Source organism: Cygnus atratus, chromosome 1 (assembly GCF_013377495.2).
Source record: "Cygnus atratus isolate AKBS03 ecotype Queensland, Australia chromosome 1, CAtr_DNAZoo_HiC_assembly, whole genome shotgun sequence".
Taxonomy (NCBI): domain Eukaryota; kingdom Metazoa; phylum Chordata; class Aves; order Anseriformes; family Anatidae; genus Cygnus; species Cygnus atratus.
This window is the reverse complement of record NC_066362.1, coordinates 76,667,408-76,693,808: the sequence shown is the minus strand read 5'-3', so window position 1 is coordinate 76,693,808 and position 26,401 is coordinate 76,667,408. Positions and strand designations below refer to the sequence as shown.

The 26,401-nt window shown below is 40.0% G+C and overlaps 1 protein-coding gene across 4 annotated transcripts in view; it reads left to right on the top strand.

Moving 5' to 3' along the window:
- The window catches only part of ABCC9 (ATP binding cassette subfamily C member 9), an 84,882-nt gene extending 58,549 nt beyond the window's left edge, over positions 1-26,333 (top strand). The window contains exons 31-41 of one of the 4 annotated variants that reach the window (XM_050708360.1): positions 1,005-1,107; positions 3,394-3,495; positions 6,231-6,351; positions 7,401-7,531; positions 8,913-8,991; positions 11,935-12,043; positions 12,276-12,379; positions 13,060-13,193; positions 13,565-13,627; positions 15,753-15,903; positions 26,239-26,333. In XM_050708360.1, the coding sequence (XP_050564317.1) occupies positions 1,005-1,107; positions 3,394-3,495; positions 6,231-6,351; positions 7,401-7,531; positions 8,913-8,991; positions 11,935-12,043; positions 12,276-12,379; positions 13,060-13,193; positions 13,565-13,627; positions 15,753-15,890 (1,084 nt within the window). In that variant the 3' untranslated portion in view covers positions 15,891-15,903; positions 26,239-26,333. Of the gene's footprint in view, positions 1-1,004; positions 1,108-3,393; positions 3,496-6,230; positions 6,352-7,400; positions 7,532-8,912; positions 8,992-11,934; positions 12,044-12,275; positions 12,380-13,059; positions 13,194-13,564; positions 13,628-14,714; positions 17,975-26,238 lie in introns of those variants that run through there. The other 3 variants (XM_035540815.1, XM_050708359.1, XM_050708361.1) reach the window with 3 other exon arrangements.
- Positions 26,334-26,401: the final 68 nt, after the last annotated feature.

Here is a 26,401-nt window from a genome sequence, read left to right as displayed (position 1 = left end):
GAGCAAGTCAGATTTTCCATTAGGAAAACAGGAGTTTTGCTGCCAGAATGGCAGACGAGCAGAATATTCAGTGAATCTTTGCTCCTCCCGACGTCATTGCTGTTGCCAGTTGTTGCCTTGGGGAGGTTGCTTGCCATGTTTACAAGCTGTTCAGAGGGAAATGAAGTATCACTGGGAAAAAAAAAAAAGAAGAAGAATAAAAAAAAAGATAGGAAAAGCTTCTGGTAGAACAAGGGTTACAGGAGCTTCATAGCAGGGCCCTGAAACTTTGAAATGTAAGAACTTGCCATGATAAAACAGACGTTAAGCGGCTGTATGAAGTTTGGCTATTTCTTTCAAGTGATGGTATTGAACAGACAGCAGAATGTGAAATGAGAAAATGTCTTCCACCTGACTGCAGGCCAGACCCTGAAGTACTGTAAGGCACCATGAATTTAGTGTATTTATACCAACAGAGATTTTATTTATACCCCTCCTCTCCACCCAAGTCTACCTTCATTTTCAGGTGCTCTGATGTTCTTGCACTTGTTTTGAAGACGGCAGGCATTACATGGGAGAGGCAATTGACACTGGAGGTGATACAACTCATTTCTGTAATTCAGAAATGATCTATAGGGATCATTGACTACATGGGATCTACTCCCTCATTGTAGCGGTCTGAGCCTCTTAGGCAGTGTATGGCTGCCTGAGAAAACAGCTGAGCTGAGCAGCTGAGAGGTATTGATCTACAAATCAATCTACAACCTACTAATAAACAATGAAACCTTAGAGATGCCACTCATTTTGAAGACTCACAAAGCTGTTCAGCTAACTTCTGCCTGGTCAGAAAGCTCTGGCAGCAGGTTTGGGTCCTTAGGGAAACGCTTTTAATCCAAAGTTTGGCAAAGGCACAAGGGCAAAGAGTTTGAGGTTGAGGGAAGGGGAGGGAAAGAGGAATTAAATGCTTCATCCTTTTGTGTATGAGCGTGTAATGTGTTGTAATATAACAACTTTGCTCTCGGCAGGCACGAAGCCAGGTTTAAACAACGTATGCTGGAACTAACGGATACGAACAACATTGCCTACTTATTTCTATCGGCTGCCAACAGATGGCTGGAGGTCAGGACGGTACGTTCAGTTTAGTCCCAGCCATGATTTTGAAACCTTGGAAGCAAAGAGATTTTGCATGATGCAGAAGAGAAGATAACAAGAATAAATCTCGCGATGAGATTATACACACTGTTACTTAAAATAGATTGGGATTGTTTATGATAAGCACATAGGGTTTTTTAAGCTTTTTTGGCCATGAATAAGAAAATATGAGTCTCCCTCATCTTTTGCTGTTGTGATGTCTACTGTCTGAAGAGACTGCAAGAACAAACATTTACATAACTTGAAATAAGGTTTCTCTACTACTGTGCAGCATCTGCAGACCTGTCCCTGCAGCAGCTATTTTCAAAGCAGAGCATGGCTTTTAAGTAATTTTGTGAACTGTCATAAATCTGCCAGGGCTATTTCAGGCATCATGAAGCTCCCTGAGATGTCTCCCCAACAACAGGTTTAATCCCACAGCTGTAATTTAGAGCCCCTATTTGCACAGCCCTTACTGCAGCTGTGAGCCCATACTGTGTGTAATGTACAGTACTGTTTAATATCACAAAATATAGCAGAGCTAGACTTCAACTTAAAAACAGTAGGCCACAACACAGCCAGTACCAGTGAGACAGGCTTCTGGATTTTATAGGGGCTCTCCAGTGACAGCATGTGAGGAACTTCCCTGATGTGCATGAGGGGCAAGCAAAATCACTGTAATTTCCTTATTCATCTGACATGAAAAGAGCAGAGAATGAACAGAGCTGTGACCTGATTTTGCTAGACACAAATAGTAACATACACAACTAATCCTCACATCAGGGGCATTATTCCCACCTTCACTTCCTGGTACACTGCTAAACCAACAAAGATGTACTTCATTTCTTATGAGGGCATGGCTTTCCCTTGTGCATGAAGCGTTCAGCATGTGAGATCAAGCTGAACTTGCGTTGACACCAAAGACAGAAAAATAACAGAGCCTCATCCAGTACTGAAATAAGCTGTGGCAATGCCCATTAATGTCTCAGTCTCAGACTTGCTTACATGCAGAATGAATTTGATCCAAGAATATGCATTGCTTCATCATCACATTAGAAATGATGTGGTCTTGCCAAGGAATAGTTCATTTAGCTTTACCTAACAGTGCAGTGGTACTAATACCACTCAAAACTTAGGAGAGTTTAATGGCAGCTGTGAAGTCCTGTCCCAACTGCTCATGGAGATCCAAGAGCACTGTGCTTCTGTTTCCCAGTAGTTAGGTTAGAGTCTGTCATCTGCTCATCAACACTTCTTACAGACAGATGAACTAGGCAACCCTTGTTTCAAATCTCAGAGGAAAAGACTCCAGGCAGGACATTATCAAACAGAAGGGAAAAAAATAGATGGAAAATGCTAACCCTGTAGTCCAAAGTAAATATAATGCAGGGAACAGTAAGAGAGTGGGAATGCCAGCAGTCCCATGAATCCTGATTCAACTTGACAACTACACCTGGACAACTACATCAAGACCACACGTATCTGGCATTCACTTCAAAAGAGAGATACACATCAAGGAGATCGGTTCAAGCTCCTGCAAAGCATATGAGAAGTCAAATCTGTCCAATACAATCTCCACAGCAATTTGTGCAAGAGCAAGGCTTACTAGCCCAAATGCAGCCCTATAACTACACTGCTCTACTGCTTTCAGCTACTGCTACCAACATCGACATGGTGTTTCACTGCAAGCTGTGAGTGTATAGCAGGCTTAGAGATGTCTTCCCCAAGCACAGTGCCCCATTGCACAATGCTTTATGCATCATGCTTTATTGCAGACACTTTATGTCTGTCTGCCTACAAAACGTGCATTAACTGTAGAAGTCCTACTAGAGTCTTTCATGGACTTTGTGAAGTCAGCATTACTTCTGTTTTGAAAGGTAAACCCATGTTTGAGAAGACATGGAAGTGGAGAGGAATAGACTTGATTTGTTTTAGTAGTAGTAAATAAGGGTGTCAATGTTATGCCATTCTTATGTTTTTCTTTACACGCTCAGTAGATTTTTTTATACCTCCTCTTTTGGGTGTAGCCACACTGAGATGCCCCAGCCCAACTGTATTTGAAGAAAATACTGGACTGTTTCACTTGTGTCCAGCAAACTCCAAGAGTGTTTCAGTTTGGGCACCAAAAGTCCTGACCTTTTCCAGGAAAAACAACCCAGAAGTAAGGACTAGGTGCCATTATAGAAGTAACTCTCAGTAAACTGAATGTGCTGTGAGACTGAAGAAATTTTCTTGGTGCTGCATTTTAATGTTGTCTAGAATCTTTCTTTCTCTGTCTCATTTTAGGATTACCTCGGTGCCTGCATAGTTCTTACTGCAGCTGTAACTTCCATCACTGAAGGGCCTAACTCGGGGCTTGTGGGACTAGGTCTCCTGTACGCTCTGACGGTATGTACCAAAGCAGAAGAACTTTCAGACCAATGTATTAAGTTTATGGTAGTTTTAAAAATACATATACATGGTTATCTTCCAGCTTCCTTAATCTTGAAAAAAACAATCTTGCAAATAATGGATTCAAGCCAAAGTTGAGAGAGTTCAGGGCAACTTGGACTTGCTTCAGGTTTTATGAGCCAATTAAAAAAACACAGCCATTCCCAGGCCCCGCATGTTCCCAAGCAGAGCAGAAAAATTAAAAATGCATGAGGACCTGCTGTGCACTCTGTTTTGAACAACGCTGTGTTGGTTGCTCCTGTATATGGCAAAACCTGCCAGAAACTGCTATCCCACAGACTGTCATAACCTGGGTAATGTTTAACCAATGGCCAATAGAATCATTGCTGAAGAAGCACAAATGCCATTTCTGCTTTTGGAGGGAATCTGCTCAAATGCCCAATATTCTCCATCCAATTCTGGATGTATTTGGGGATTGAGACCTTTAAGGTTGGTAGGCATGGCCCGTCATGACAAGTAGCAATTGGAAATCAGAGAAGATGCGGTTAGGAAAGACAAGATTTTGATGGCACAGTAGCCAATTCATTTTAACTCTTATTGTTAGCAGGGAGCTATTTGAGATGAGTCACAGAGGTGAAACAGTGTTTTAGTGTAGTAGGCTGTAAGAGAGAATGAGAGAGCATCATGGGCGTAGAGTGAGTACTATCATCATAGAGAACAAAAATATCACTAAATTCACCAAGAGAGTGGGGATAAAAGCGGGATGAGGATAGCGGCAGGGAGAATTTTTGAAATCATGTCTGGCATGGCACAAAGCTGGCTGCTTTGTGCACTGGTACAAGGAAGGTGGTGTCCTCTAGAGGATATGGGTATGGGTCTAACACTGAGATTTGGCTTTACCCATAAATGCTGGTGAGCCTATGGTTGCAACAGAAGATTCTCGGCAGCTGCCTTAGGGTGGCCTTAGATCCCCTTCAAGCCACTGTTGCAGCACAGTGAGCATCTGCCAGCAACTGAGAAGCAGTCCCAGACTTTCAGCTTCACTCTGAAAACATTCCTGGTAATCCTGCTTCATTAGCAGAGATCTGGAAGCGCCAAGATGTCTGCATCAGCTTTGGCTACTTTGTATTTAGTCTGCATTTGCAAACAGATCATTAGTGCAAGTTAGCTGTTTGCTCAAGTCTGGTGTAGCAGATGAAGAGATACTCCAGTTAAAAAGTGGTTACCTGTCTCTCCCCTCCCCCATAACAACACTAGTGAAACTTTGGATGCAGTTGGATGATTGCCTGCATCCCCTGACAGGTTTTTGTGTCGTTTGTCTTTGGAGCTAAGAGAGGGCTGACGTTTGGACCTGGATGAGATCAAACTGTTTGTACCAACATGATGTTTACTGTAGACATTCAGAAGCTTATTCTCTCCCCTCGTATAAACCCTGCCAATTCTGTTGCACAACTGCGATAAAGGCTGAAACAATGGGCAGAGCCTTTGGGATGCCAGGCTCTTTTATCAAATCTGCTAGAGCTATGATTGCAGATAAATTTCTGAATCAAAAGCTGGACACAGAAGATGCGTATTTCTGAGCAATAAAGGAAGTACTTCACACTACCCCTGAGAATAACTCCTTATCATTAGGGCAAGCAACTAAATCATCTAAATTGACCAAAACAAATATTGTTGACTCTCAGTGAAAAATATTTACTGTATGCCTATTGCATCTGTATTAGGTAAGTGGTGAAGAAGTGAATGAGTGATTTATTCATAATAAACATCTGTCAGATTCATCAGTCTCTGGCAAATAAATGACAAAATCATTCTCTCACTGTGTTTGCATGTAGAATGTTCTCCTTAAGTGAGGTTTCTACACCCTTATTCAGGTTTCTAAAGCTGCTCAGTTTCTAAAGGTGCTTGTCAATCAACAGTACCTAATAAGATCAGTTCTTTTTTTTTTTTTTTTTTTAAATTGGCACCTAAACATACAGTTAGGAATGTAAGTTTAGGAAATGGCTATACAGTTTTCAGCCTTAAATAGTCTTGACTAGGGATCAGCTTCCCTAAGTTACTGGGTATTGTTTGACAACTAGTAATCAGTAGTTACTTACTACAAGTAATACCTTTTTGATTACAAATGGGAATAAAAACTAAGAAGGAAATATAATTGAGCTGATAATATATTTTTTCTCATATATTGCTATGCTAAAGAAACACACATTTTCCACTGAGATAAATGGATTATCTAAATATGCACAGAAAGAAGCAGAATTGAAATGCCCATAAAATTATTTTCAATGTATTTGCAAATAGTGAATTTTCTTAATCTTTAGTCTGTCTTTGAAAGATTATAAATTGCCATATTCCCAAATGGCGTTACTGATTTTGATTTCTTCTGTGTTGTGTGTTTAAAGAAGGTGTCTGTCAGTACTGCTTACTTGGGAACAAGAGATTCCCCTAATCAGTCACATCTACAGACTCTGGGTATAACTTCCTTCAAAAAAAAAAAAAGAATAGAGTATACTGGGTGCTAAATTACTATGTCACAGTTGTTTGCATTGGAGTATGACAGGCCTGTTATGTGTTTGATGCTGTTCCACTGAGTTTAGGACTGTTGCAATGCCAGTAACAGATCCACAGTGCTGGGTCAGGCCAAAGACTTTCACAAATTTATCTGAGTTTTATTCACAAACAGATAGATGCACAGACCTGAACCATGTCCTTGTTTTCTTTTTGTAATGTAGATAACAAACTATTTGAACTGGGTGGTGAGAAATCTGGCTGATTTGGAGGTGCAGATGGGTGCAGTAAAAAAAGTACACAGCTTCCTGAACATGGAGTCGGAGAACTATGATGGCTACTTGGGTATTGCACTCTAAACTTTTTTGTTTGTTGATTTTTGTTGTTGTTTTTTCTATAGGATTGTTAAAGCAAGGTAGACTTGGTCATGCAAAATTTATAGGTCTCCCTGACATGTAGGAACTCCCACTGATTGGACTGACAAGGATAGCCAAAAGCAGCCATGAGATATGTAGCCTATACTAGTCAACAGGAAAAAAAAAAAAAAAGAGGAAGAGGAAGAAGAAGAAGAAGGAGAAGAAGAAGAAGAGAAAAAGGAAGAAGAAGAAGGAGAAGAAGAAGAAGAGAAAAAGGAAGAAGAAGAAGAAGAAACCTATCAAAATGCAGATAAGAACTAAAAATGCATTAACAGTCACATGCTTCAGATGTGGGATCTTTGCAGCAAATGGGGGCTACAAGACAGGGGCATGATGGCAGTCAAACCTCAGTCAGACCTCAGCAACTCTTCCCTGAACTGTATGCTGCTCTTTGTACTGCTGCTGTTTTATTCAAATTAGCTTTGACTGGTATTTTGCAAGTGCTAGCAGTGCAAGGATGAAGAAGTTCACAGGTCAGAAAGCCTCCTTGGAAAGCCAGGCTCCTATTCTGAGGACAACACCTACCTGCATATTTGCAAATCAGGATGACATATGAGCTGTGATAATGTCAACAGCTCAACTTGTAAAGCAGTAACAACATCCTTCCTTGCACTGTCCTTCCTCTGCCGGTTACTGACCTCAGAACATGTTAACACTCCGCTGACCTTTTCTGCTCTCTTTGCTTCTCCCCGTTTCATCGCTAAGAGCCCCTTAGGCATTTAACCTCCTGTCTTATATGTCAAGATCTGGCAGCTAAGTGTTAACGTGCCCTGAGACAGTTCTCAGCTCCCCTGCAAAACAGTCTGAACGCCAACCTAGCGGAGGGCGCACCTTTAGCCTATGTCCTTTTGGCATGGCCTAGGTTTCTCAAGTGGCTTCATGAAGACTCCCAGGAAGGAGGGAGGGGAAAGGGAAATGTCATAAAAAGTGGCCCTTTGATAGCATTTGTTTTGTTTTGTTTTATTGTAACTATTCCAGACTCTTCTCAAGTCCCAAAAGACTGGCCTCAGGAGGGGGAAATCAAGATTGAAAATTTGTGTGTGAGATATGAAAACAACTTGAAGCCTGTTCTCAAACATGTTAAGGCCTATATTAAACCAGGACAAAAGGTACTGTATAATTGCATATGGTCCTCATTCTGGAGCAGATCCTTCTTTATTGTGTTTTCTTTTCTAAGGTAGCAGAAGAGCAAGAATAACAACAATTTGCAGTAACATCTGTATGCATTGATGGTCCTCTCTGAGGTCCCTAGTTGATATCACTTTATCACTGATGATATCACTTTATTGGCTGGGGTCAGTTTTTCTTCTGAGACTCCCATCTCTTTCTGTGTCTATCCCCCCTTGCTTAGAGTGAGCATAGGTGGCAGATGAGATTAGATGAACATCAAAAAGGAGATGAGTAAACACTCAAGAACATCTCACATTTCAGTATATAGTGTCATTTGAGTCCAGGACAAAAAAATTATGAAATTTTAAAAATCTTCCTGGAATAGATGTTCCTAAAGATTATTTAGCAAAAGGGAACTATTTTGTTCCAACATTTTTGACTGAATATCCCAACATTCCTGAAATTCTGTTGTTTTTTATGTTAAATTTCAGCTACTGTATCGTTATAAAATGCTCTAATCAAAGTACTATTAAATTGTACATTACCCCACTGATCAATTCAACAAACCGAAATAACAAAATTCTACGTGAACCAAAAAATATATTTTTTCCTTTGGTTAAAATTGCATTTATTGCAATATTAACATTGCAGAAATTTCGTTTTCCACTGTATGAATTGTGATGCATACATGCAACTCATTGCATGCAAATGAGAAACACCATAAGGTCTCACTGTGAAGTAAATAATACTCTTTTTTATCAAGCTGAAAATACCTAGCTTTTACGATGTGATTGCTAAGGTTGTTTTGGGACAGGTGGTAATCTCTGTCACATGTTCCATGAGCTCTTCAGTGTACACATGAAGCTGCTTCACCTTTCACTTAAGGGTTCCTCTCCAGGTCTCTGTGGAATTTCAGCACTGCACAAGCCATATGGAGAAATTAAGCAGGTTTTCTTTTTTCTTTATTTTATTTTGTTTTATTTTATTTTATTTTATTTTATTTTATTTTATTTCTTTATTTTTTGAGATAAGGCATCAGCTGTAGCAGCTGAAATACCACTTTAAATAGGTTTTAAAATATGTTTGTTTGTTGTTGTGGGTTGTTTTTTTGTTTTTTTTTTTTTTGTTATTACCTTCTGCCTGGAGTTTGGAGCAGGGTAATGATCTCTTCCTAATACTCCTTAGCATCAGTGATAGCCCAATGCTTTTCTTTTCATTTTACAAGTCTTTTCTGATGCACAGATCGAAAAGAGTCTGCCACTGGCCATTGGGAAGGACCTTTATTCTCACCAGTAGGGCAGTCCAGTCCAGCTTTCCTGAAGGACTGCAAGTCTGACTTACAGCTTCTTTTTATAAGGAACATCTTGCTTTCTTTTGCAGGTTGGGATCTGTGGTCGTACTGGCAGTGGCAAGTCATCCCTGTCTTTGGCGTTCTTCAGAATGGTGGACATATTTGATGGTTAGTTTTCACTGGAGTCTGTTGTCACTCCTGACCTCCTCCCCCCTTATGTCTTCAGAAGAAACTATATTGATATTTTATATCCTAGCTCTTTGGCTTGGAAGACACTTGGTTTGAATGGGGCTTGTTATACCTGATCCTTCAAAGTGTCGTATTGTGAGTAGCATTTGGTTCTTCCAGGAAATGTTACACACAGATTATGCTTGTAAATTTATTTATTTATTTATTTGTCATTGACAAAACAATATGCCATTTTTGAGGTAGGAGGAAAAAATATGCAACTCTCTGGAGCCTCTAAATTTCTCCCTAAAGAATAACTGTATTAGCTTATGATAAGTGTCATAATATTAGCAGAATAGAAACTGGAACTTGATAAGCCCATTCCCTTGATAATTATTTTTATTTTATTGTGTTTTCCCACAACTGCAGCAGAAACTGACTAAAGGTTTTGGAAACTTTTTACTATGTTTTCACTCCTGCAGCATTTCACTCTCCTAGCTCATTGGAATGAACTAGTGTGCAGCAATATGCACCCTGGCATTTATAATAAATATACATGTGAACTGTTGTACAAATGTGGAAAACTACTGGAAATTCATCTTTTTGTTACAAAGATTTCTATGTTTCTAAATTGGCCATTATGCATTAAATGTTTGCTAGGGAAACCCCAGTAGGATGTGGGAGGATAAGTAAATCTGATGCAGCTAATACTTGCTTTTGTTGTGGTTCTTTGCCTATATGTATATATGGTTTCTGATTCATGACTGAGGTTCCTGGATATATAAGTAGTGCAAACAGTTTTATTTCTGCTCAGCTTTCAGTTTCCTTCTACTTTAATCTTTGTTCTATATCTTTTCTTTGTCTGTTGCTTCTGTATCCCTGATTTTTCCCTATGGGAATTCCTCAGCCTTTTCTAATTGAGCTTAGTTTATCCTTTGTGCATAACCATCTCTCTCTCAGCAAAACCCATATTTGGACTCTAAGCTGATCCACTTCTGAGTGGGGTCCTGGCTCTAAAAAAAGATTACTTAACAAGATTACAAGTAACTTTAGTGAAGCCAAGATTTCATTCAAGGTATCCATCTTGCTTCCTTATGTCTGTGTTACTTCTTAAAATTTTTATTTATTCCATATTCCATGTTCTCACTTTCTTCTTCAGTCTTTAATGTTTTCCCTTTCTTGTCCTCTCTTCAAACCATCTCTTTCTTTTGTCTTGCTTGAGCGCCCTCATTACTTTCTTGGTTTCCCAACTCCTCTCTACTTCACTTTTTCTCACAAGTAAATCATCTCATCTGCTCTTTTCTTTCCCTTGAGCACCCTGGCTTCTATCAAAAAATATCTTACCTTGTTCCCAAGGTATGCCATATTAATTTTTCTCTCATTAGTCCACTTCATATTCTGCTAACCTTCTCTCATGTCCTCATTCATGGAGAAAAGAGATTGCTTGAGTTCGTGCAACCACTGTTGTCTCATGCTGAAGTCTTATGAGCTGATTCAGTCTTTATGAAAGTCTGGAAATAATTGAGCTTTGCATTCCACAGATGAAATCTTGGTTCCTCTGAACTTCTGAGAAAAGCATAAGCATGTTAGTCTGGCTAGGTGGGGATTGGGTCTTTCATTGGAATAGGCCCTCATATTGTAACCTACAAAATGGAATCTCATTAAAATTGGAAATGATGGAAGGGTCACACACACAGAGCTTTGAATATCCATTTATTTGCCAGTTCATGGTTAGGTTCTCCCTGGTTGTAGAGAACTTAAGTAGGTACTTTCCAGGGCTGTGTGCAGTCACACCATGAAGTAATGCACAGGGAAAAGGCAGAGTTGAGCCTGATGAAAACACCTCTTATAATATCCTCATCCAGTTTACCCCGGCCCATCCCTTCCACATGTGCAGAGGGAAGCTTCTGTGTCCAGGGAAAGTCACTGGGTTCAGTAGTTCCTGGCTTTTCTTTGAGGATCCAAGGGAAGAGATTTCTGTTGCCCTTCCAACTCTTCTACTTTCAGAGTAGCCATCCACAGTTCCTCTTGTACGTTTCCTCCACCTTCCTCGCCTGAATATCTACAGTTGCCACAACTAACACATCATGAATCAGATTTTCAGATGAGATCCATATGCTCATTAACCTGAAGTAGTGACTAGGAATGGAAAAATCTTCTTGCTTTACCAAGTATCCCAGCTGTTCCAGCAACTTCTTGTATGGGAATGAACTACTAGTTTAAGGAATGATTAATGTGACTGCTTCCAGTAATCTTATGCTAGAAGAACAGTGTATGGCCAATTCACAACCAAATATTTAAATGAAATTGATATATAAGAACTGCCATGAATGGCATTAAAATGCTTGTAGTATGACATCCTTTTTTTTTTTCCTGATCTGCCTCTTGTTAAAAAGTTAGTGCTACCCCATTCCCTCTAGAGTTACAAGAAGATTTTTGGCTCCTGATGCATTATTGATTGTAGATACATACATATATTATGCAAAAGAAGTGAGCATATCTGAAATTAAAGATCTTCTGCTACTGTTGAAGTCAAGGGGAATAGAGAAAGGTACAGAACATCGCCTAACTGCATAAGTTGCTCCCGTTCTTCTTGATCCGTTTGGCTGTAAACCGTAGGTTGCCCCAAAATAAATTATCTTTCCAGTGCTATTATTAATCACATAGCATGGAAGCCACACATTTCACTGGGGAGGTGTGTGGGTGGGTGGGGGCAGACAGAAAGGCAACAACATCACTAATAAACTGGATTCCCTCTGGCTTGTGTTAATGCATACATGCACCTTCTCCATGTTTATGTAACAATGCTGAGAGAATGCAGAGGCAAGCTGTTTCATCGTCTGGAGCCTAGCACAAAGGATCTGCTTTATCCTTCTGCCTGCTATCTGCAAATCACGTTTTGTGCAATTCCCTTACATGTCTTCTGCACGTTGTTTTAAACAGGGAGGATAGTGATTGACGGAATAGACATCAGCAAGTTGCCTCTTCATACTCTTCGTTCCCGACTCTCCATTATCCTCCAGGATCCAATACTGTTCAGCGGTTCCATCCGGTAGGTGTAAGCAGACGGGGTGAAAACAGCATTGCATGGCATGTTTGTGATGGTTACCGTGGACAGCAAGGGATGGAAATGGGAATGAACATTCCCAGCTCACCCCAATGTGCCCACACAGTCTGTCCAAGGGAAATCAATTGAGATACACTGTGCCAAATTGTTCCTTTACAGAAGACCTGAATGAACTGCAATTGTAGTAACAAGACTCCTGCTATGTTTTTCTTTGCAGATTTAATTTGGATCCAGAATGCAAGTGCACTGATGATAGACTCTGGGAAGCTTTGGAGATTGCTCAGCTGAAGAACATGGTCAAATCATTGCCAGGAGGCCTTGGTATGTCCAAGTAGCCAGGAATATAGGCCAATAATGACATTCTACACGCATGAGCATGCACTTATATAAACAGATACATGGGATCTTACACACTGAACCATCATGTTGACAGGCATCTTATGAATGTACTGTCTCCATGACAGAGAAAATATCTTTAGTAAAAAGCTGAAGAGTAGTCTTGTTTTCCACTCATTTCAGAGAAAAATGTGGCACTTCAGCATCATAGAGGGGTGACCTATCATTGAAGAGTTTTAAAAGTGCAGATTTACCTCTGCTCCTTCAGCAGAATCTGGCTTGGCCAGCAGAGTTGTTGCTCTTGTTAAGAACACTGACAGAGCATTTACCTTATCATTTGATATTTGGTTCATGAAGGAAGCTCACCTAATTCCCGCCATATTGTGTATTTCATATTACTAAGATACAATCCTGCAGCCTACCAGATTTAACTATTTTTGTCAGTTATTTGCTTAATGATATGTTGATCCTTTCCCAAGAAGATGTGCTAATTTTTCTTGGTATCTCTCCATTCCAGTGTTCAGTCAATATTATGCTTACTAGATTTTACAGGGATTTTGCTTGATGCAGGAACAGTGCACAAGCAGAGCTTTCATGGTGACCACTCAAAATCACTGCATCCTGATTGTATGAACGTACATTCAACTTAATTGATTTTATTACAGATGCAATGGTAACAGAAGGAGGAGAGAACTTCAGTGTAGGGCAAAGACAGCTTTTCTGCCTGGCCCGAGCCTTTGTTCGCAAGAGTAGCATTCTCATCATGGATGAAGCCACAGCATCTATTGACATGGCCACAGTGAGTATAGCAATTTGTACCATTGATGCATGGCTTTACTAGGAGAAGAGGCATCATCGTCCCCAAAATGTCAGCTATGAGATCTAGTTAGAAAAGAAAACCGATGGACTTTTTGCTTTTGTCTTGTGTTTAGTTTCAATTATGTTGTGTTTTGGGGTCGATGCCTGCAGTGAGGGGCAAAAAAACCCACACAAATGAAATATTTTAGAGTGTCCCTACTTTTCACCTGTGTGTCATTTCATTACTAAGAGTCTGATGTGCAGATGGAAGATGGTGTAGAATATGATCCTGTCTTTTTGATGTTTGAAGACACATAACAAAGTAAAATACAGAAGGATGAAATAACTGAAGTAACTCTTTTACTTCGGTAGGAAAACATTTTGCAGAAAGTTGTGATGACTGCCTTTGCAGACCGCACAGTTGTAACAATAGCGGTAAGTATTGACGCTCACAGATGCTCCGTCCTCATTTCTTAAGCAGTTATTCTTGCCTTTCATCAGCTAAACATCACGATGAAAACAACATAAAAGTAAAACCCAAGGTCAGAATATTCCCAAACTAAAACACTAAGATCTGAAGAAAGACTTTATAGGAAACTTCAGCATATAGATTGTCTCCAAAAAAATTTGCAGTCATTCTCATTAACAAATTGAAAGTGAATCCATGGGTTAAACCATTATTGAAAGTTGCTTTAAAATCTAGATTTGAATTTTGCCTCTAAAGTTCATGCATGTATGGCATCTAAAACCATGGCTCAAATTTATAAAAGGAGCCAAAATTCCAAAGGATTCAAAAGATTTCTCAAGTTGGATGGTCTTTTCTCCTTTAGACTAAAAAAAAAACAGTTGGTTTTATAACACAGGTTTTAAAAATTAGAATCAACAGGGATTGCTCAAAAATTAATATCTCTTCAACTGTCTCTGACATTTTTTCCTGTTTTTCCTGCCATTTCTAGTGACACAGAACATACCCAAATATCCAAATATCTGTGCAAGTATGCACATGTATGTGCATACATATACATACATAAACACACACACAGAGGATACCTTTTAGATAAATTCTACCTTGTGATGGTAGGCTTACTCAAAAAGCAGACATTTTATCCAAGAGATAAATATGTGTTTCAACAGCTGTTTCTTCACTGTGTGTAGAATCCAATCCTGTGGTTAGAGATTAGAGTTATGATTCTTGGACTCTGGTTTCAAGTCTGTCAGTGGCTAGTTGATGTCAGACAAATGACTTAACCCAGGGTAATTTACAACAGGCTCTAAGATTACTGGATGCATAAGTGCTGAAGATGCTAGCAGTAAGCATATTCCCCTCCAGTTAAATGCCATTCAATTTTTTAGTATTGTTCTCTCTGGAATCTCACTTTTCCCTTGCTTTTTGAAACTTGATGTCTCAAAATGGCACATATTAATATTTAGCTTTCCTCACACAGCTGGCTTCATTTCCTTCCTTTCTTTACTCATAGCTGATCTTTCCTTCACCCACCTGTTTTTCTTTTCTTTTTTCCAGCATCGTGTATCTCACATCTTGGATGCCAATATTGTCCTAGTCCTTTCTGAGGGCTCTCTAGTTGAATGTGACACTGCCTCAAACTTACTCCTCAAAGGGGATGGCCTGTTCACCACTTTGGTGAAGACTCACAAGTAGACTCTCTCAGTCCACACTGTTCACAAGACTTCTGGCTCTATGGTAGTTATTTTTTACCTCTTTAGTTTCCTTTCATTCTGCTTCCTTTCTACTGCACAGCTTCTGAAATGACAGTGCAAGAAGGTGTTTATTGTGTGGTTCCTGGGTTTGTTTAATTTTGTCACTATTTATACTAATTATATTTATCTAAAGCCTAGACATGCAACTAACATTGATTCTATGATGTGAAATGAATCCACCCCATAAAGTAATCCCTGACCTTTAGCCTATATAATGAAATTACTCTCTTTTAGCTAGTCATGTCTGTATTTGACTGGCTACATTCACATAGCATTGAAATCAAACTCTACCCAGTTTCATTCCTATTGTATATAGGACTAAACTATTCCCTTCAGCATGCACCAATTTAATCACAGAGGGAGCTAAATGATTTGCAGAAGGAGACAATGTAGGAATTCCCTAAGATGCATGCAGTGTGTACAGAAAATGTACAAAAACCAAGGATTGGAGCAGGATGCTAAGACACCTGACTATGCAGGCATACTCAGGATGTTTCTTGCCCGTATTTCCTTAAGGAGAAGACGTATTTCAGTGATGCCGTGGAATTTATTCCAACAGCTGTGTTGTCCATAAAGGCAATTAGCTGACTGAAAGTGAAGTGCGTGCGTGCATAAGTATTTTCAGGCTTGGTGCCAGAGGCTATAAAGTATTTTGAGATCTCTTCATATTAAAGATATAGTACAAGGACCTACTCCGAATACCACTGTAAACAAGAACAGCCGTTCACCAACTTCATAGGCCTCGGATTAGGCCCATTAATGAACTGCAATGAGAACTATCATAATGAAAACAACTGTATGTTGTTGGTTTTTTTTTTGTTTTGTTTTGTTTTTACGGCAGCATCGGGTTCACACTATTCTAACTGCAGACCTGGTCATCGTCATGAAACGAGGGAACATTTTAGAATACGATACACCTGAGAACCTGCTTTCTCAAGAAGATGGCATCTTTGCTTCATTTGTCCGGGCTGACATGTGAAGAATCACACGATGTATGTTAATAGCTTATTTTTAAACAAATCAAATGCAAATACTTTCTATTCAATGTAACATCACTTTAACCTTTTTTCAGAGCTTTTTTTTTTCTTTACACGTCCATCTTTCAAAATAATAAAACCCATTACAATACATGTATGCCTCAAAGCAATAAAAATATCATTTAATTAAAAATCCATTAAAATTCACAAACACAAACACGCAGGCAGAAAGTTTTTATTTCCTGGAAATCTGGCATTTTTCTTAGACATTTTAAGTGACCTTATTTTCTTTTATAGACAACAAAAGAATGCACTGTTCTTACAAACTGCATATGTTATTGTGGAAGCAGGAATCAAATCGTGCAGTTTGTCAAGGAAGCTAGAGACCCCCAGAAGCATTCAGTCCCCAGAGAGGAAAATTAAAAAACAACAAATCCAAACCCATAACACTTGTGGCAATCTGCTGCATTCCAAAGGGATAAACTTTGCTCTTCAAGTTGTAGTAGATGGGCAGTGAATGAAGAAAAGGAATGTCATCAGAAATAAGGAAATTCTTCCTGTCCTTCATGTTAGTTCACACACTGTAGTTAGCACAGCACTATTTTTTCAGTGCAATGATGGCTTATCCCTACAGCCAGTTCCTAAATCCATATTCATTCTGCAGACTTTTTTGAATCAAAGACCCAAATCATCCTATAATTATGCATGCTTTGATAGGTTTATAGAGTACATTTTGTACAGTATCTTAAGACTTCATATTAAAATTAATCTGAGTTTATCTGAACTTGATATTAGTCAATCTTTTAAACATTTCCACTAAGATATTATATTTAAAATGGCATGTAATTAGCCAACCACTAAATGTTTTATGTCTTTAGCCCTTCACATTATTTTTTATGCTTGAACAACCTGTCTTTTCCTTTTCGCATTTCTGAATTACCTCTAAATCAGATCTTGTCCAAGAAGACATGATTTTCAAACGATTTCTTCAAGATTTTAGGTGCACTTAGATATATATTTACCTCATACATGTTTGAAAAGGTTGCCTGCACTTAGCTAATGCATATGGCTAGATTCTGAACCGTGATAACTGCACAATGAGCAATGAACCCCCTCTAGAAGGGGTTTCATAGACGTATTTTCAAAGGCAGAGTTTGAGACATCAGTTTCACTAGTGGTATTCCATGTGATTCTTATTCATCTATTTTTATAGACAATTTTTATATTTTATATATAAATATATTTTGGCTGGCTGAGGGAGTTGGGGTTATTCAGCCTGGAAATGAGAAGGATCAAGGGAGACCTTGTAGCGGCCTTCCAGTACCTAAAGGGGGCCTGCAGAAAAGCTGGAGACGGACTCTTTGTCAGGGGGTGTAGTGAGAGGACAAGGAGTAATGGCTTTAAACTAAAAGAGGGAAGGTTTAGATTAGATATTAGGAAGAAATTCATCACTCAGAGGGTGGTGAGGCACTGGAACAGGTTGCCCAGAGAAGCTGTGGATGCCCCATCCCTGGAGGTGTTCAAGGCCAGGTTGGATGGGGTTTTGGGCAACCTGGTCTAGTGGAAAGTATCTCTGCCCATGGCAGGGGGGTGGAATTAGGTGATCTTTAAAGTCCCTCTCAACTCAACCCATTCTGTGATTCTATGATTCTGTAAGATTGAGGATGAACAAGAAGTGCAGTTATGCCTATTTCTAGTGTAAAGAAAAGAACATGAGACAATAATTGCTACCCTTGGCCCCAAAAAGTAGGACGTGAAATTGGAATTGTATTTAGTCTACTATTGTAAAAATGATACAGTGGTTTATGTTGTTGGGTTTGGGTTGTTTTTTTTGTTGTTGTTGTTGTTTTTGTTTTTTTTGTGTGTTTTTTCTTTTTTTTTGTCAGTAATGTGGGTCTTGTTTTGGTTTGGTTTGGTTTGTTTTTCCCATCTTAACTATTGGAAATAAAAGCTTTGTGGCACAACTAAACAAAAAAAATCAGCCTTGAAAATTTTAATAAGGGAAGCATCATGATTTCCCTGTCTACTGCTGTGAAACGTTTTTGCTCTTTTCCCAATTAATACCCTGCGTTGAACTCTGTCATACAAAGAAAATAAAAAAATAAAACAGATGTTTACAACATGTTTTTATATAGATTTCAGAGCCAAAAGGCCAGAAATATTCTTGGTTTAATTTCATTGTATTCAGTGAAAAGCTAACTGGATTCATTGCTGCCAGACTCAGTCAGTGTGAAGATGAAGTACAAATAACTTTACCTGTGTATCTTTCATGATGATGCAGTCCTGATTTATTTTAAGCGGTACTGATTCTATCATTGAAATCCTATTTCCTGTTAAGCCACATTAAGTGGCTGTAGAGGAACTAGGATTTGTTAGGCATTCTAAAGAACTTAAAAGGGGCCAACAGTTAGCACCTCTTTCCTCTTACATTTGTCCCAAAGCCATCACAGAAGTAAGAAGACCCTTCTTTGTTCATACATTCCTCCAGAGGTATACAGTGTAATAAACACTGCTATTTCAATATGTAGAAAAGAAAATATATTGTGGGCTGAGTATAGTCTACCAGCATGCTTGATTCGTTTTGCTGGAGGAATGCAGGAGTACTGCATGGAGTTCAGGAGTTACGCGACTGTGGTTGAAGTGTTGGATAATCATTGGAGCATATCCTCTAGCAAGTTTAAAAGCACGGTTTGGTTTCTCAAGCAATTAATCCTGCTCAGTACACACAGATTCCAAGAGACAAAGCACACAGATTGCCATAGATCTATCAGATCTTGCATTTTAGCCATCATGCCTATGTTATGTACTTACCAATGGAATACATTGAACTTTTGCTTTTTTGTGTTTCCCAATAATGAAGAAGGGTGTTCCCAACAGTCACACAAGTCAGTTTTGTTACTAAAACGGGTGCAGAAGGGATGAAGTCTTTGAAACAAAGTTCTCTTGATTACATGTAAAGGTCTTAACTGAGGCCCCTTTAGGAGCAGTTTTCTTAGGCTGTCGGGCCTACATGGACAAGGAAGCATCAGCCTAGAGATTTTGCTTCTTTGACTCTTGCCACACTCCTGCCTCCGGTGTCACTCCTCAGCCCTTGTTCTCTTGCCACAACCTCCTTGCTTTTTTTCCTCCCTCAGCACCTCCATATATCATACCCTCTTTGAGGTTCATGTTTGTAATCCTGAGTGCTCCCTACTCTGCCTGTGGCCTTCCACTCCTTTATTTAACTCCGTGCCCTCTGCTCTATTTCCTCTCTGACACAGCTTTGCTCTCTCCTCCTTCCCCTGCTTTTCTCTAGCTTGCTATCCTAACACCCCTCCTCTTCAGGGGACACATACTCTAGTGTGATCATGATCTGGATTTTTTTCCCCAAAAGCAGTAACTAAATAAGGCTTCACTATTACAATATTATACTCTAGAAATATCAAGTTCCTCCTTTTACAAAGGAGCTTTGAATGCAAACACTGGCCACATGTACATTTTTTTAAACTATGGATAGAGGAAAATCACCTCTTGTGAGACTTCCTAAATTAAGTTTCTCATCTCATCTGTAATTTTTTTTCTCTGTCAAGTGTTTTTCTGGAATGTTTGAAGTAAAATAGAAGGCGTAAGGTCCCTTTTTGCCAATGCAGCTGTTTGTGGATCCACAACTGTGTTCCTCAACCTTTGAGCTGCAACAGTAGATTGTCTTTCCCTTTCCCTGAGGTAGATGTATTGGCTGGCACAAATGGCTCTGTGCCCTTCTTGTATGTGGTCTTTCACCACACTAGTAACAGCTAGCTGCTCGTTACTGCTTCTCCTCCACCAGCAATGCCCCATACAAATGTTGTGTTTATTTCTGGACCAAAATGTTCATGTGCCGTGAATCCCATTGCAGGGGTTTTAAGTTGTGTTTCAGACAGGTCCATAAGCCTCTGCTATCAACACCGTTGACAGGTAGGAGGGTGAAACTTCTTCCTCCTTCAGATCCAGCACAATGGATGTTGGGATTCATCTAAGCAGTACTGTTTTACTAAGGGTTTTCCAGGTAATTTCAACATGACAGATGATGAGAATCTCCTTAAGCATAGCTTTGTTTGAACCACTTGTGTTCTACTAACTGTTATTTATGACTCAGGAATTTGGGGAGCATAACAATTTTTTTGGACTTGACATTTCAAACAATACAGTTGCCAAATAGGAAAGTTTGTTTGTTTGTTTGTTTGTTTGTTTGTTTTGGTCTTGTTTGTGTGTGTGTGTGTTGTGTTTTTTTTTTTAAGGAAATAAGACTATGGCTGTGAGTACTAATTCTGATCTGAGTTTGTTGCTGATTTTTTGTAACTTCAAACTTGTTTTAGATGAAAATGATAAGTTATTTAAAAGAATCCCATAAAACTCACTATTCACAGTCCCTTCGCTTTGTTATGAAGACCTCTCAGGACCACCTGGATAAGTTTGCCACTTGATACGCAGTGTGTTGTCTATATATGTGTGTGGTTATACACAAAAACATACACGCAATCTTTTATTCTGAAGTTTATGGTGCAAGTAACTCAAGGTTCATTTCCTTCTGGTCAGAAGAAAGGTTTCCCAGAACAAAATCATGCTTTTTTCAATGCCAGGCAAGGGTTTGTGACACTCAGCGCACAGAGTAGTTCACACACACTCTGGTGGTGCTCATCTCTCACTGATGTCTGCAAAGGGAATCCAGGCAATGAGCTTGAACTAGATGTCTGCCTGTTTGGTCACCCACTTTACAGCCTCAGAGAGCCTCTGAGAGGTGGAAACAGATGACAGGTGGGGATTTCTAGACATGTATAAACCACAGAGGAGACACAGATCCACCAGTGTTTCCCATAAGGCAGACAGCCCTAGGGACTTTGGGATAGCTCTGATGAGCCAGGGACATAAGCAAAGCAAAGTCTGCAGGGAGAAATCATTGCTTTGATAGGAAAACTGGTATGCAGAAAAAGTACTTTTATTTGCAAGAGCTTGCCTGCTTTTTCCAGCTATCATTTCAAATCATTTACATGAACAAATACATAATGAAAGGCTTCTCAAGCACTTGGATGAGCAACTTCTAGTTTCAAGTAAACTGGCAGAACATCTCTGCTATAAACTGATGCACCTCCACCAAATTCAATCAGTACCAACAGCAAATATGGTCCAGCTGATCTGGCATCTCATTACATGTAAAACCTCTGCTAGCAAAAAGTAACAGTGGTGTATTATGTTTTCTTAAAATACAGATTACATCAATTTTGAACATGGCCAAACAGGTCTCTTCAGACTTCTTACAAAATAAACTATTTCGTGTAATTGCTTTCTTTTTGCTTACTAAAACAATGGGCTCTTGTGCTTCATTGTGAAAAGATGCTGTTACATTCACATATGATGTTGCTCATGTCTCATGAGAAGATGAAGGAGACATCACACATCCATTTTACCCAAGCTGTATAGGCATATTATCACAAACGTAGATATACTTTATTTCAGGGAAATGCCTACCTTTATAAAAAGCTGTGGACAAAGACCATGTTTCTATTATTAGGAAATGAAATTTTTTCAATGTGACTATAACAGCAATCTTGGAGTATTTTTCCCTTGCGAGCACTGCAGGTCAATATCCCCAGTGTGGTAGTGTCAGTAGAAATCAGTTCTAAAATAGCTAGTGAAACCACATAGCTACTAGTTAAAATCTCTCTGGAGCAATGATTCTCCCATAAAATGTGTTAAAAAGCAAAAATGAATTCGTCAGATTTGCTATTTTATATCCTCAAGTAGTACCTTTTGAAAGCCTAATTTAAAATCACAGTAAGTTTTGTAAACTGTCTGATATGAATGCAGTGATGGCATGTGAGGAGTTCTTTGGTTTCTTTGGAAATAAATCCTTTCAGAGGCAAAACTGAGAGAGTACTAAAAAAAAAAGTCTGAAAACAAAACTGTAAATCAAATTCTTCACTGCCATGCAAACATTCCAATCATTTCCACATTGTTTTTTTACTGCTCTGTCTTTTCTCCACCAGAACTGACCTCTGTGTAGAATTGTGGGGAAAGACTACCAGGTTTTCAAATTATCAAAAAATTGTTGTGAGGCAGAAGTTCCCTGACTCTTACAAATCAGTGATGTGCTGACGCTGTTTTGGCAGGACAGCTTAGAGTATTGGCTTATATGAAGCTGTGAAGTTCAGAGAAGCTTCCAAATGTAATTCTTCAAGAGAAGAGAGATTTCTAGAAAAGTCTTAATTTCCTACACAGTCATTATTAATTATTCACCATTGATAGAATCTGTCTGGTATTAGACACTACTCATGCAAACATAACAGACATTCCTGGCAGGAGTTTTTTTATTCCTCTAATAAAACAAGCCACATTCTTAACAGACTATAAACAAACATTTATTGCAAAATAACTTTTATTAATAAAAAATAGTTTCTATTTGGTGTATTGACACTCACCATGTGCAAGAAGTCTTAATTCATTTTCATTGAATATGGAGATTTCCATCCTATGAATTACTCTATAATAATGTAGCATTCAGCTCAAATGTTACCATTTTGCAAATTTCACCGCCTGGTACACTGATTCTTGTGTATGCATATTAGTCATTTTTGTAAATAAATACTTTACATAGTTGCACATCCTCAGAATAGAAGATATAAATAAGTAACAAACAGTGACAGCTAGAACTGCCCATGAGTGTCTCTTAGCTATTCCCGTGACATTTCTTAATTCTCCCTTTATTTTACTTCAGGGTTTGCTGGCTGTACCAGCTTACATCCGAAAGCATCACTTAAACATCCAGTAAAATATTTAACCATGTAACTAAGGAACTAATGCACCTCAGTGTAAGTGACATGGTCCAGAACCACTGTCCTTCAGTATCACAGTTACAGATGCTCCAAAGCTGCATATTCTTTGAAATGCATAAAGTTATAGATTCGTGGTTGACAGTTATGTGTGTTTTTATCATACTAGCTAGATTTGGCCCTTACTCTTTCAGCAATACCAGCTATGAGTATTAGACTACTCCATCAGAGGTGGGAACCTTAAGTTGTGAGAGGCTCTTTGTACCGCAGATTTTCACAGCTGAATCATTTGGGTTTGGGGCCATCTATTGGGGCCACCATAGCATCTGAGACCAGAGGGTTCAGAGTTGCCAATTATTCTGTGATATTATCTGAAGATGAGAGGTGGTGTCTATCTTCCATCAATGGCATATCTTAATTTAACCCTCACTCTGTTGCCAGCAGAGAGAGCTGTTATATCAATCACTTGTAACCAAAGCGACTTGGAAGCACAGAGATGGAGATACAAAAAAAAAACCATACCTTTATGGAATTTTATAGAGATAAAAATGAATTATGCTACTCTGATGCTGAATACAGCCACAAACCTTCTGGCTCCTGCTACACAGGAGGAATAGGAGAGTTTGGACAAGGACATCAATCAAAAAACCTTTGATACCTGGCTCTGTTTCTCCAGATCCCTCCAGAGGTAAAGGAGAAAAGAATTGTCCAAGCCCTAGCAACAGGGGTATGTACCCTCTCCTAACTTCTGGTTCCCCAAAGTTCTGGCACAGAAAAAGGAGACAGAGGCTGTTCTGCCACATTCAGCACTTTGCTACCTTAGGCATCTTTGCCTGTCCCTAGAGCCAACTAGGGACAAGCAACTGCCCTATCAAGGGATAGGGCATGAAGGTTTTGTGACTAAGTCTCTATAGTGCTGAGACTCAGCAATGTGCAGCCTTTGGTTTTCAACCTGCACTATTGAGATTTGGAAAGAAAGAAACACACTGCTAAAATAAAATACAAAGGCAGGGAGATGGATAAGTAACGTGGGGCGGCAAGAAGTCTTGGTGGGTTTTGCACACAGACATAGTACGATGTGGTCACCTCTAGAGGGAAATGAGGCTGAGAGTGAGTATAAGGTAAATCCTGGAGCACAAGGCGTTTCTTTCGTCTACCCCTTTCTTGGCTCAGCCATGTCCCTGGAGCAGAGGTGGAGTGTAAGAAGCAGAGGCTAAAAGGTGCTGGATTTCATAAATCAGATCACTCTAGGAATCACATGGTTTGGGCACAATAATCTCTCTCCTCTCCTTCCTCCTCCCCCCCCTCTGCTGACTCTGCAGGAGCCCCAGCCCAAAAGGGACCTCCCTGCACCATTTCCCTAAGACTATGCCCTCTGTCACAGATGCATGCTGGTGGCCTGCGTGCTGATCCTCTGGAGCACTGGGGAGAGCCTTCTAAGTATGGCAGTACTTCCTAGGAGAGGCCATGGGAGCCAGCAGGGCCAGGGGAGCTTGCCTTGTTTTGCAAGCAGTAGTAGGGGCCCAGCTCTGGGCAGGTTTGGCTGGAGTACCACTGCCCATCTCAGGACACATTCCTGTGCAAGCAGACTTGGCCCCTGTTTCCTCGGTGTAGAAAGAAGCATGAAAGAGGCATGTGCTATCAGTTGTTCCATAAAATCTTGTGTCAGAACTCCCTGGAACCCCTCCACCACTACAGTGACAGAGAAAGCCAAAAGAAATGACTATTTCTCCAAAAGTGGCTAAGATCTCAACAATGTGTATCATTTCCAAACCAGACAGTCTTAATGCAAATCAATGCCTCTGCCAGCAAACCCACAGGACATATACAGACTCTACTATGTAACCTAGCAGTATTGGATGAGGGGCATGAGTTACATGCATTTTGATGATAAAGACTATTTTTGTCCTGCTGCTCTTGGATGAAACAGAAAAGAAAAAAGAAAAATTGCTTCAGGGTAACAGACGCCCTTAGTTTGCAGTTTCTGCTCTTTCATGTTTGATGGATCTACTGCCAGTTCAGTTGGGGAAGAGTTCATCCATGCTGTCCGTATAGGGCTTATCAGCTTTGTGTCTTTGTGGAAGCCTTGTGCTGAGTGCATGACATCTCTGTACGCCTGAAAAGTCATCCTATCTCTAAGCTAAGATTAGAATTTCAAACAAAACTTACTATGAAGCAGGATTTTCTGAAAGGACTGGGCACAGCTATAACGTGGAAATTTAAGATTCATGCTTAAGAAAATTATTTAATACTTTTTAGATAGGCATAATTGTGAAGTGATATTTGCCATAATACCAGTAACTCTTGTGGGTGGAGGGCAAATGAAACAGCAAAAAGGGAGAAGCATAATGGGCTGTAATAAACGTGGACCCAAACCTGCCATCAATTCTGACTTTTTTTTTCCCCTGTAAAGGATGTGTTCACAGTACTCAAACACTATGTTCTTAACAAAAAGGGCTAGGAGACATTTTGGGAGATTTTCCCAGCTATTACTTAAATCTCAGACTTTCGTGTGCATGTGGCAACCAAGCAAGTATTTAAAAGGGCAAAGGGGAACATTTTTGGTAGCTGTCACTCTCTGGAGCATATTCATGTACTGGAGCTTGGGGAAGCGTGTGCTGTGCTAAAAATCATGTCTCATATTATTGAACCAGGAATGGTTCTTGTTAGTAGTGCTCCTGACCTTCACATGCCAGGAGTCGCAGCCCAGCAAGCTTCCTCGAAGCTGATCTCAGGTATAAGAGTGGAGGGAGGCACCCCTTTCTGTGAGGGGGAAGCTCTTCCAGTATTGAGTAGGCAGAGATGGAAAGATGGGATTTTACAAGCATTTTTCTTCCAGTGTATAATGATGGGGAAAATGATTGATAGCTTTGGTGTAGTCACACTGGGTTACACCAAGACTATCTGTGTACGTTTGAAGGGACCCCTTCCTATCCCAGCTATGCACGGTGCTCCATACGTGGTGAGGAAGTGGAGCACCCTCACGTGGTGCTCCACCACGGTGAGGAAGCCCCCAGCAGTTCATGCGAAACAAGAGGGGCTGGGAGGTAGCAGGGGGCTCTGACAGCCGCAAGGCAGTTCCTGTTCCACCTGACCAGCTTTTGGAAGGTTCCTCCTCAGAACCCCATCAGCAGATGGGATAAGGGGCACACCGGCAGATAAAGTGCCTTGGCATGGAGAGAAGGGTCTGAGACTGAACAGAGCAGCAGTGGTGGGTTTTGCTCTAAGGTGGCCTGGTCTTTAAATGTCTCCATTTATAAAGCTATGGATGTCACTAATAACCTTAGGGAAAACTAGAACTGGCTGCATGGCATGAGTTGTGTCAGAAGCAAAATAATAATATGCAAGGATCTTCTGCAAAAGGAGGGGGGTTTGCATGCAATTTCCTGACAGCTCTGTATGTTTTTTGAAACACAGCTAGCAGCCATACTGGGGAAACATCAGTCTTGTTTCTAGCCCTAGCATGGAACAAACGCTTCATGGGGCTAGAAGGGGGAAAGGGGAAGGGAGAGGAAAAAGGAAAGGCGATTTTTTGCATGTGTACTAAATCAGCTGTTTCCAACAGTTACACCCAAGTGAGATGCTCTTCTGGAGGCTGCATCAAATGAATGAGTCAGTCCCCCATGACCAGCCTCTGCCACTCCATTTGTAGCAGAATAACCTCCCGAGCTCTCCCATACTAGCCCATCGAGTGCCACAGCGGACAGCAACGCCGATGCTGCAGATAC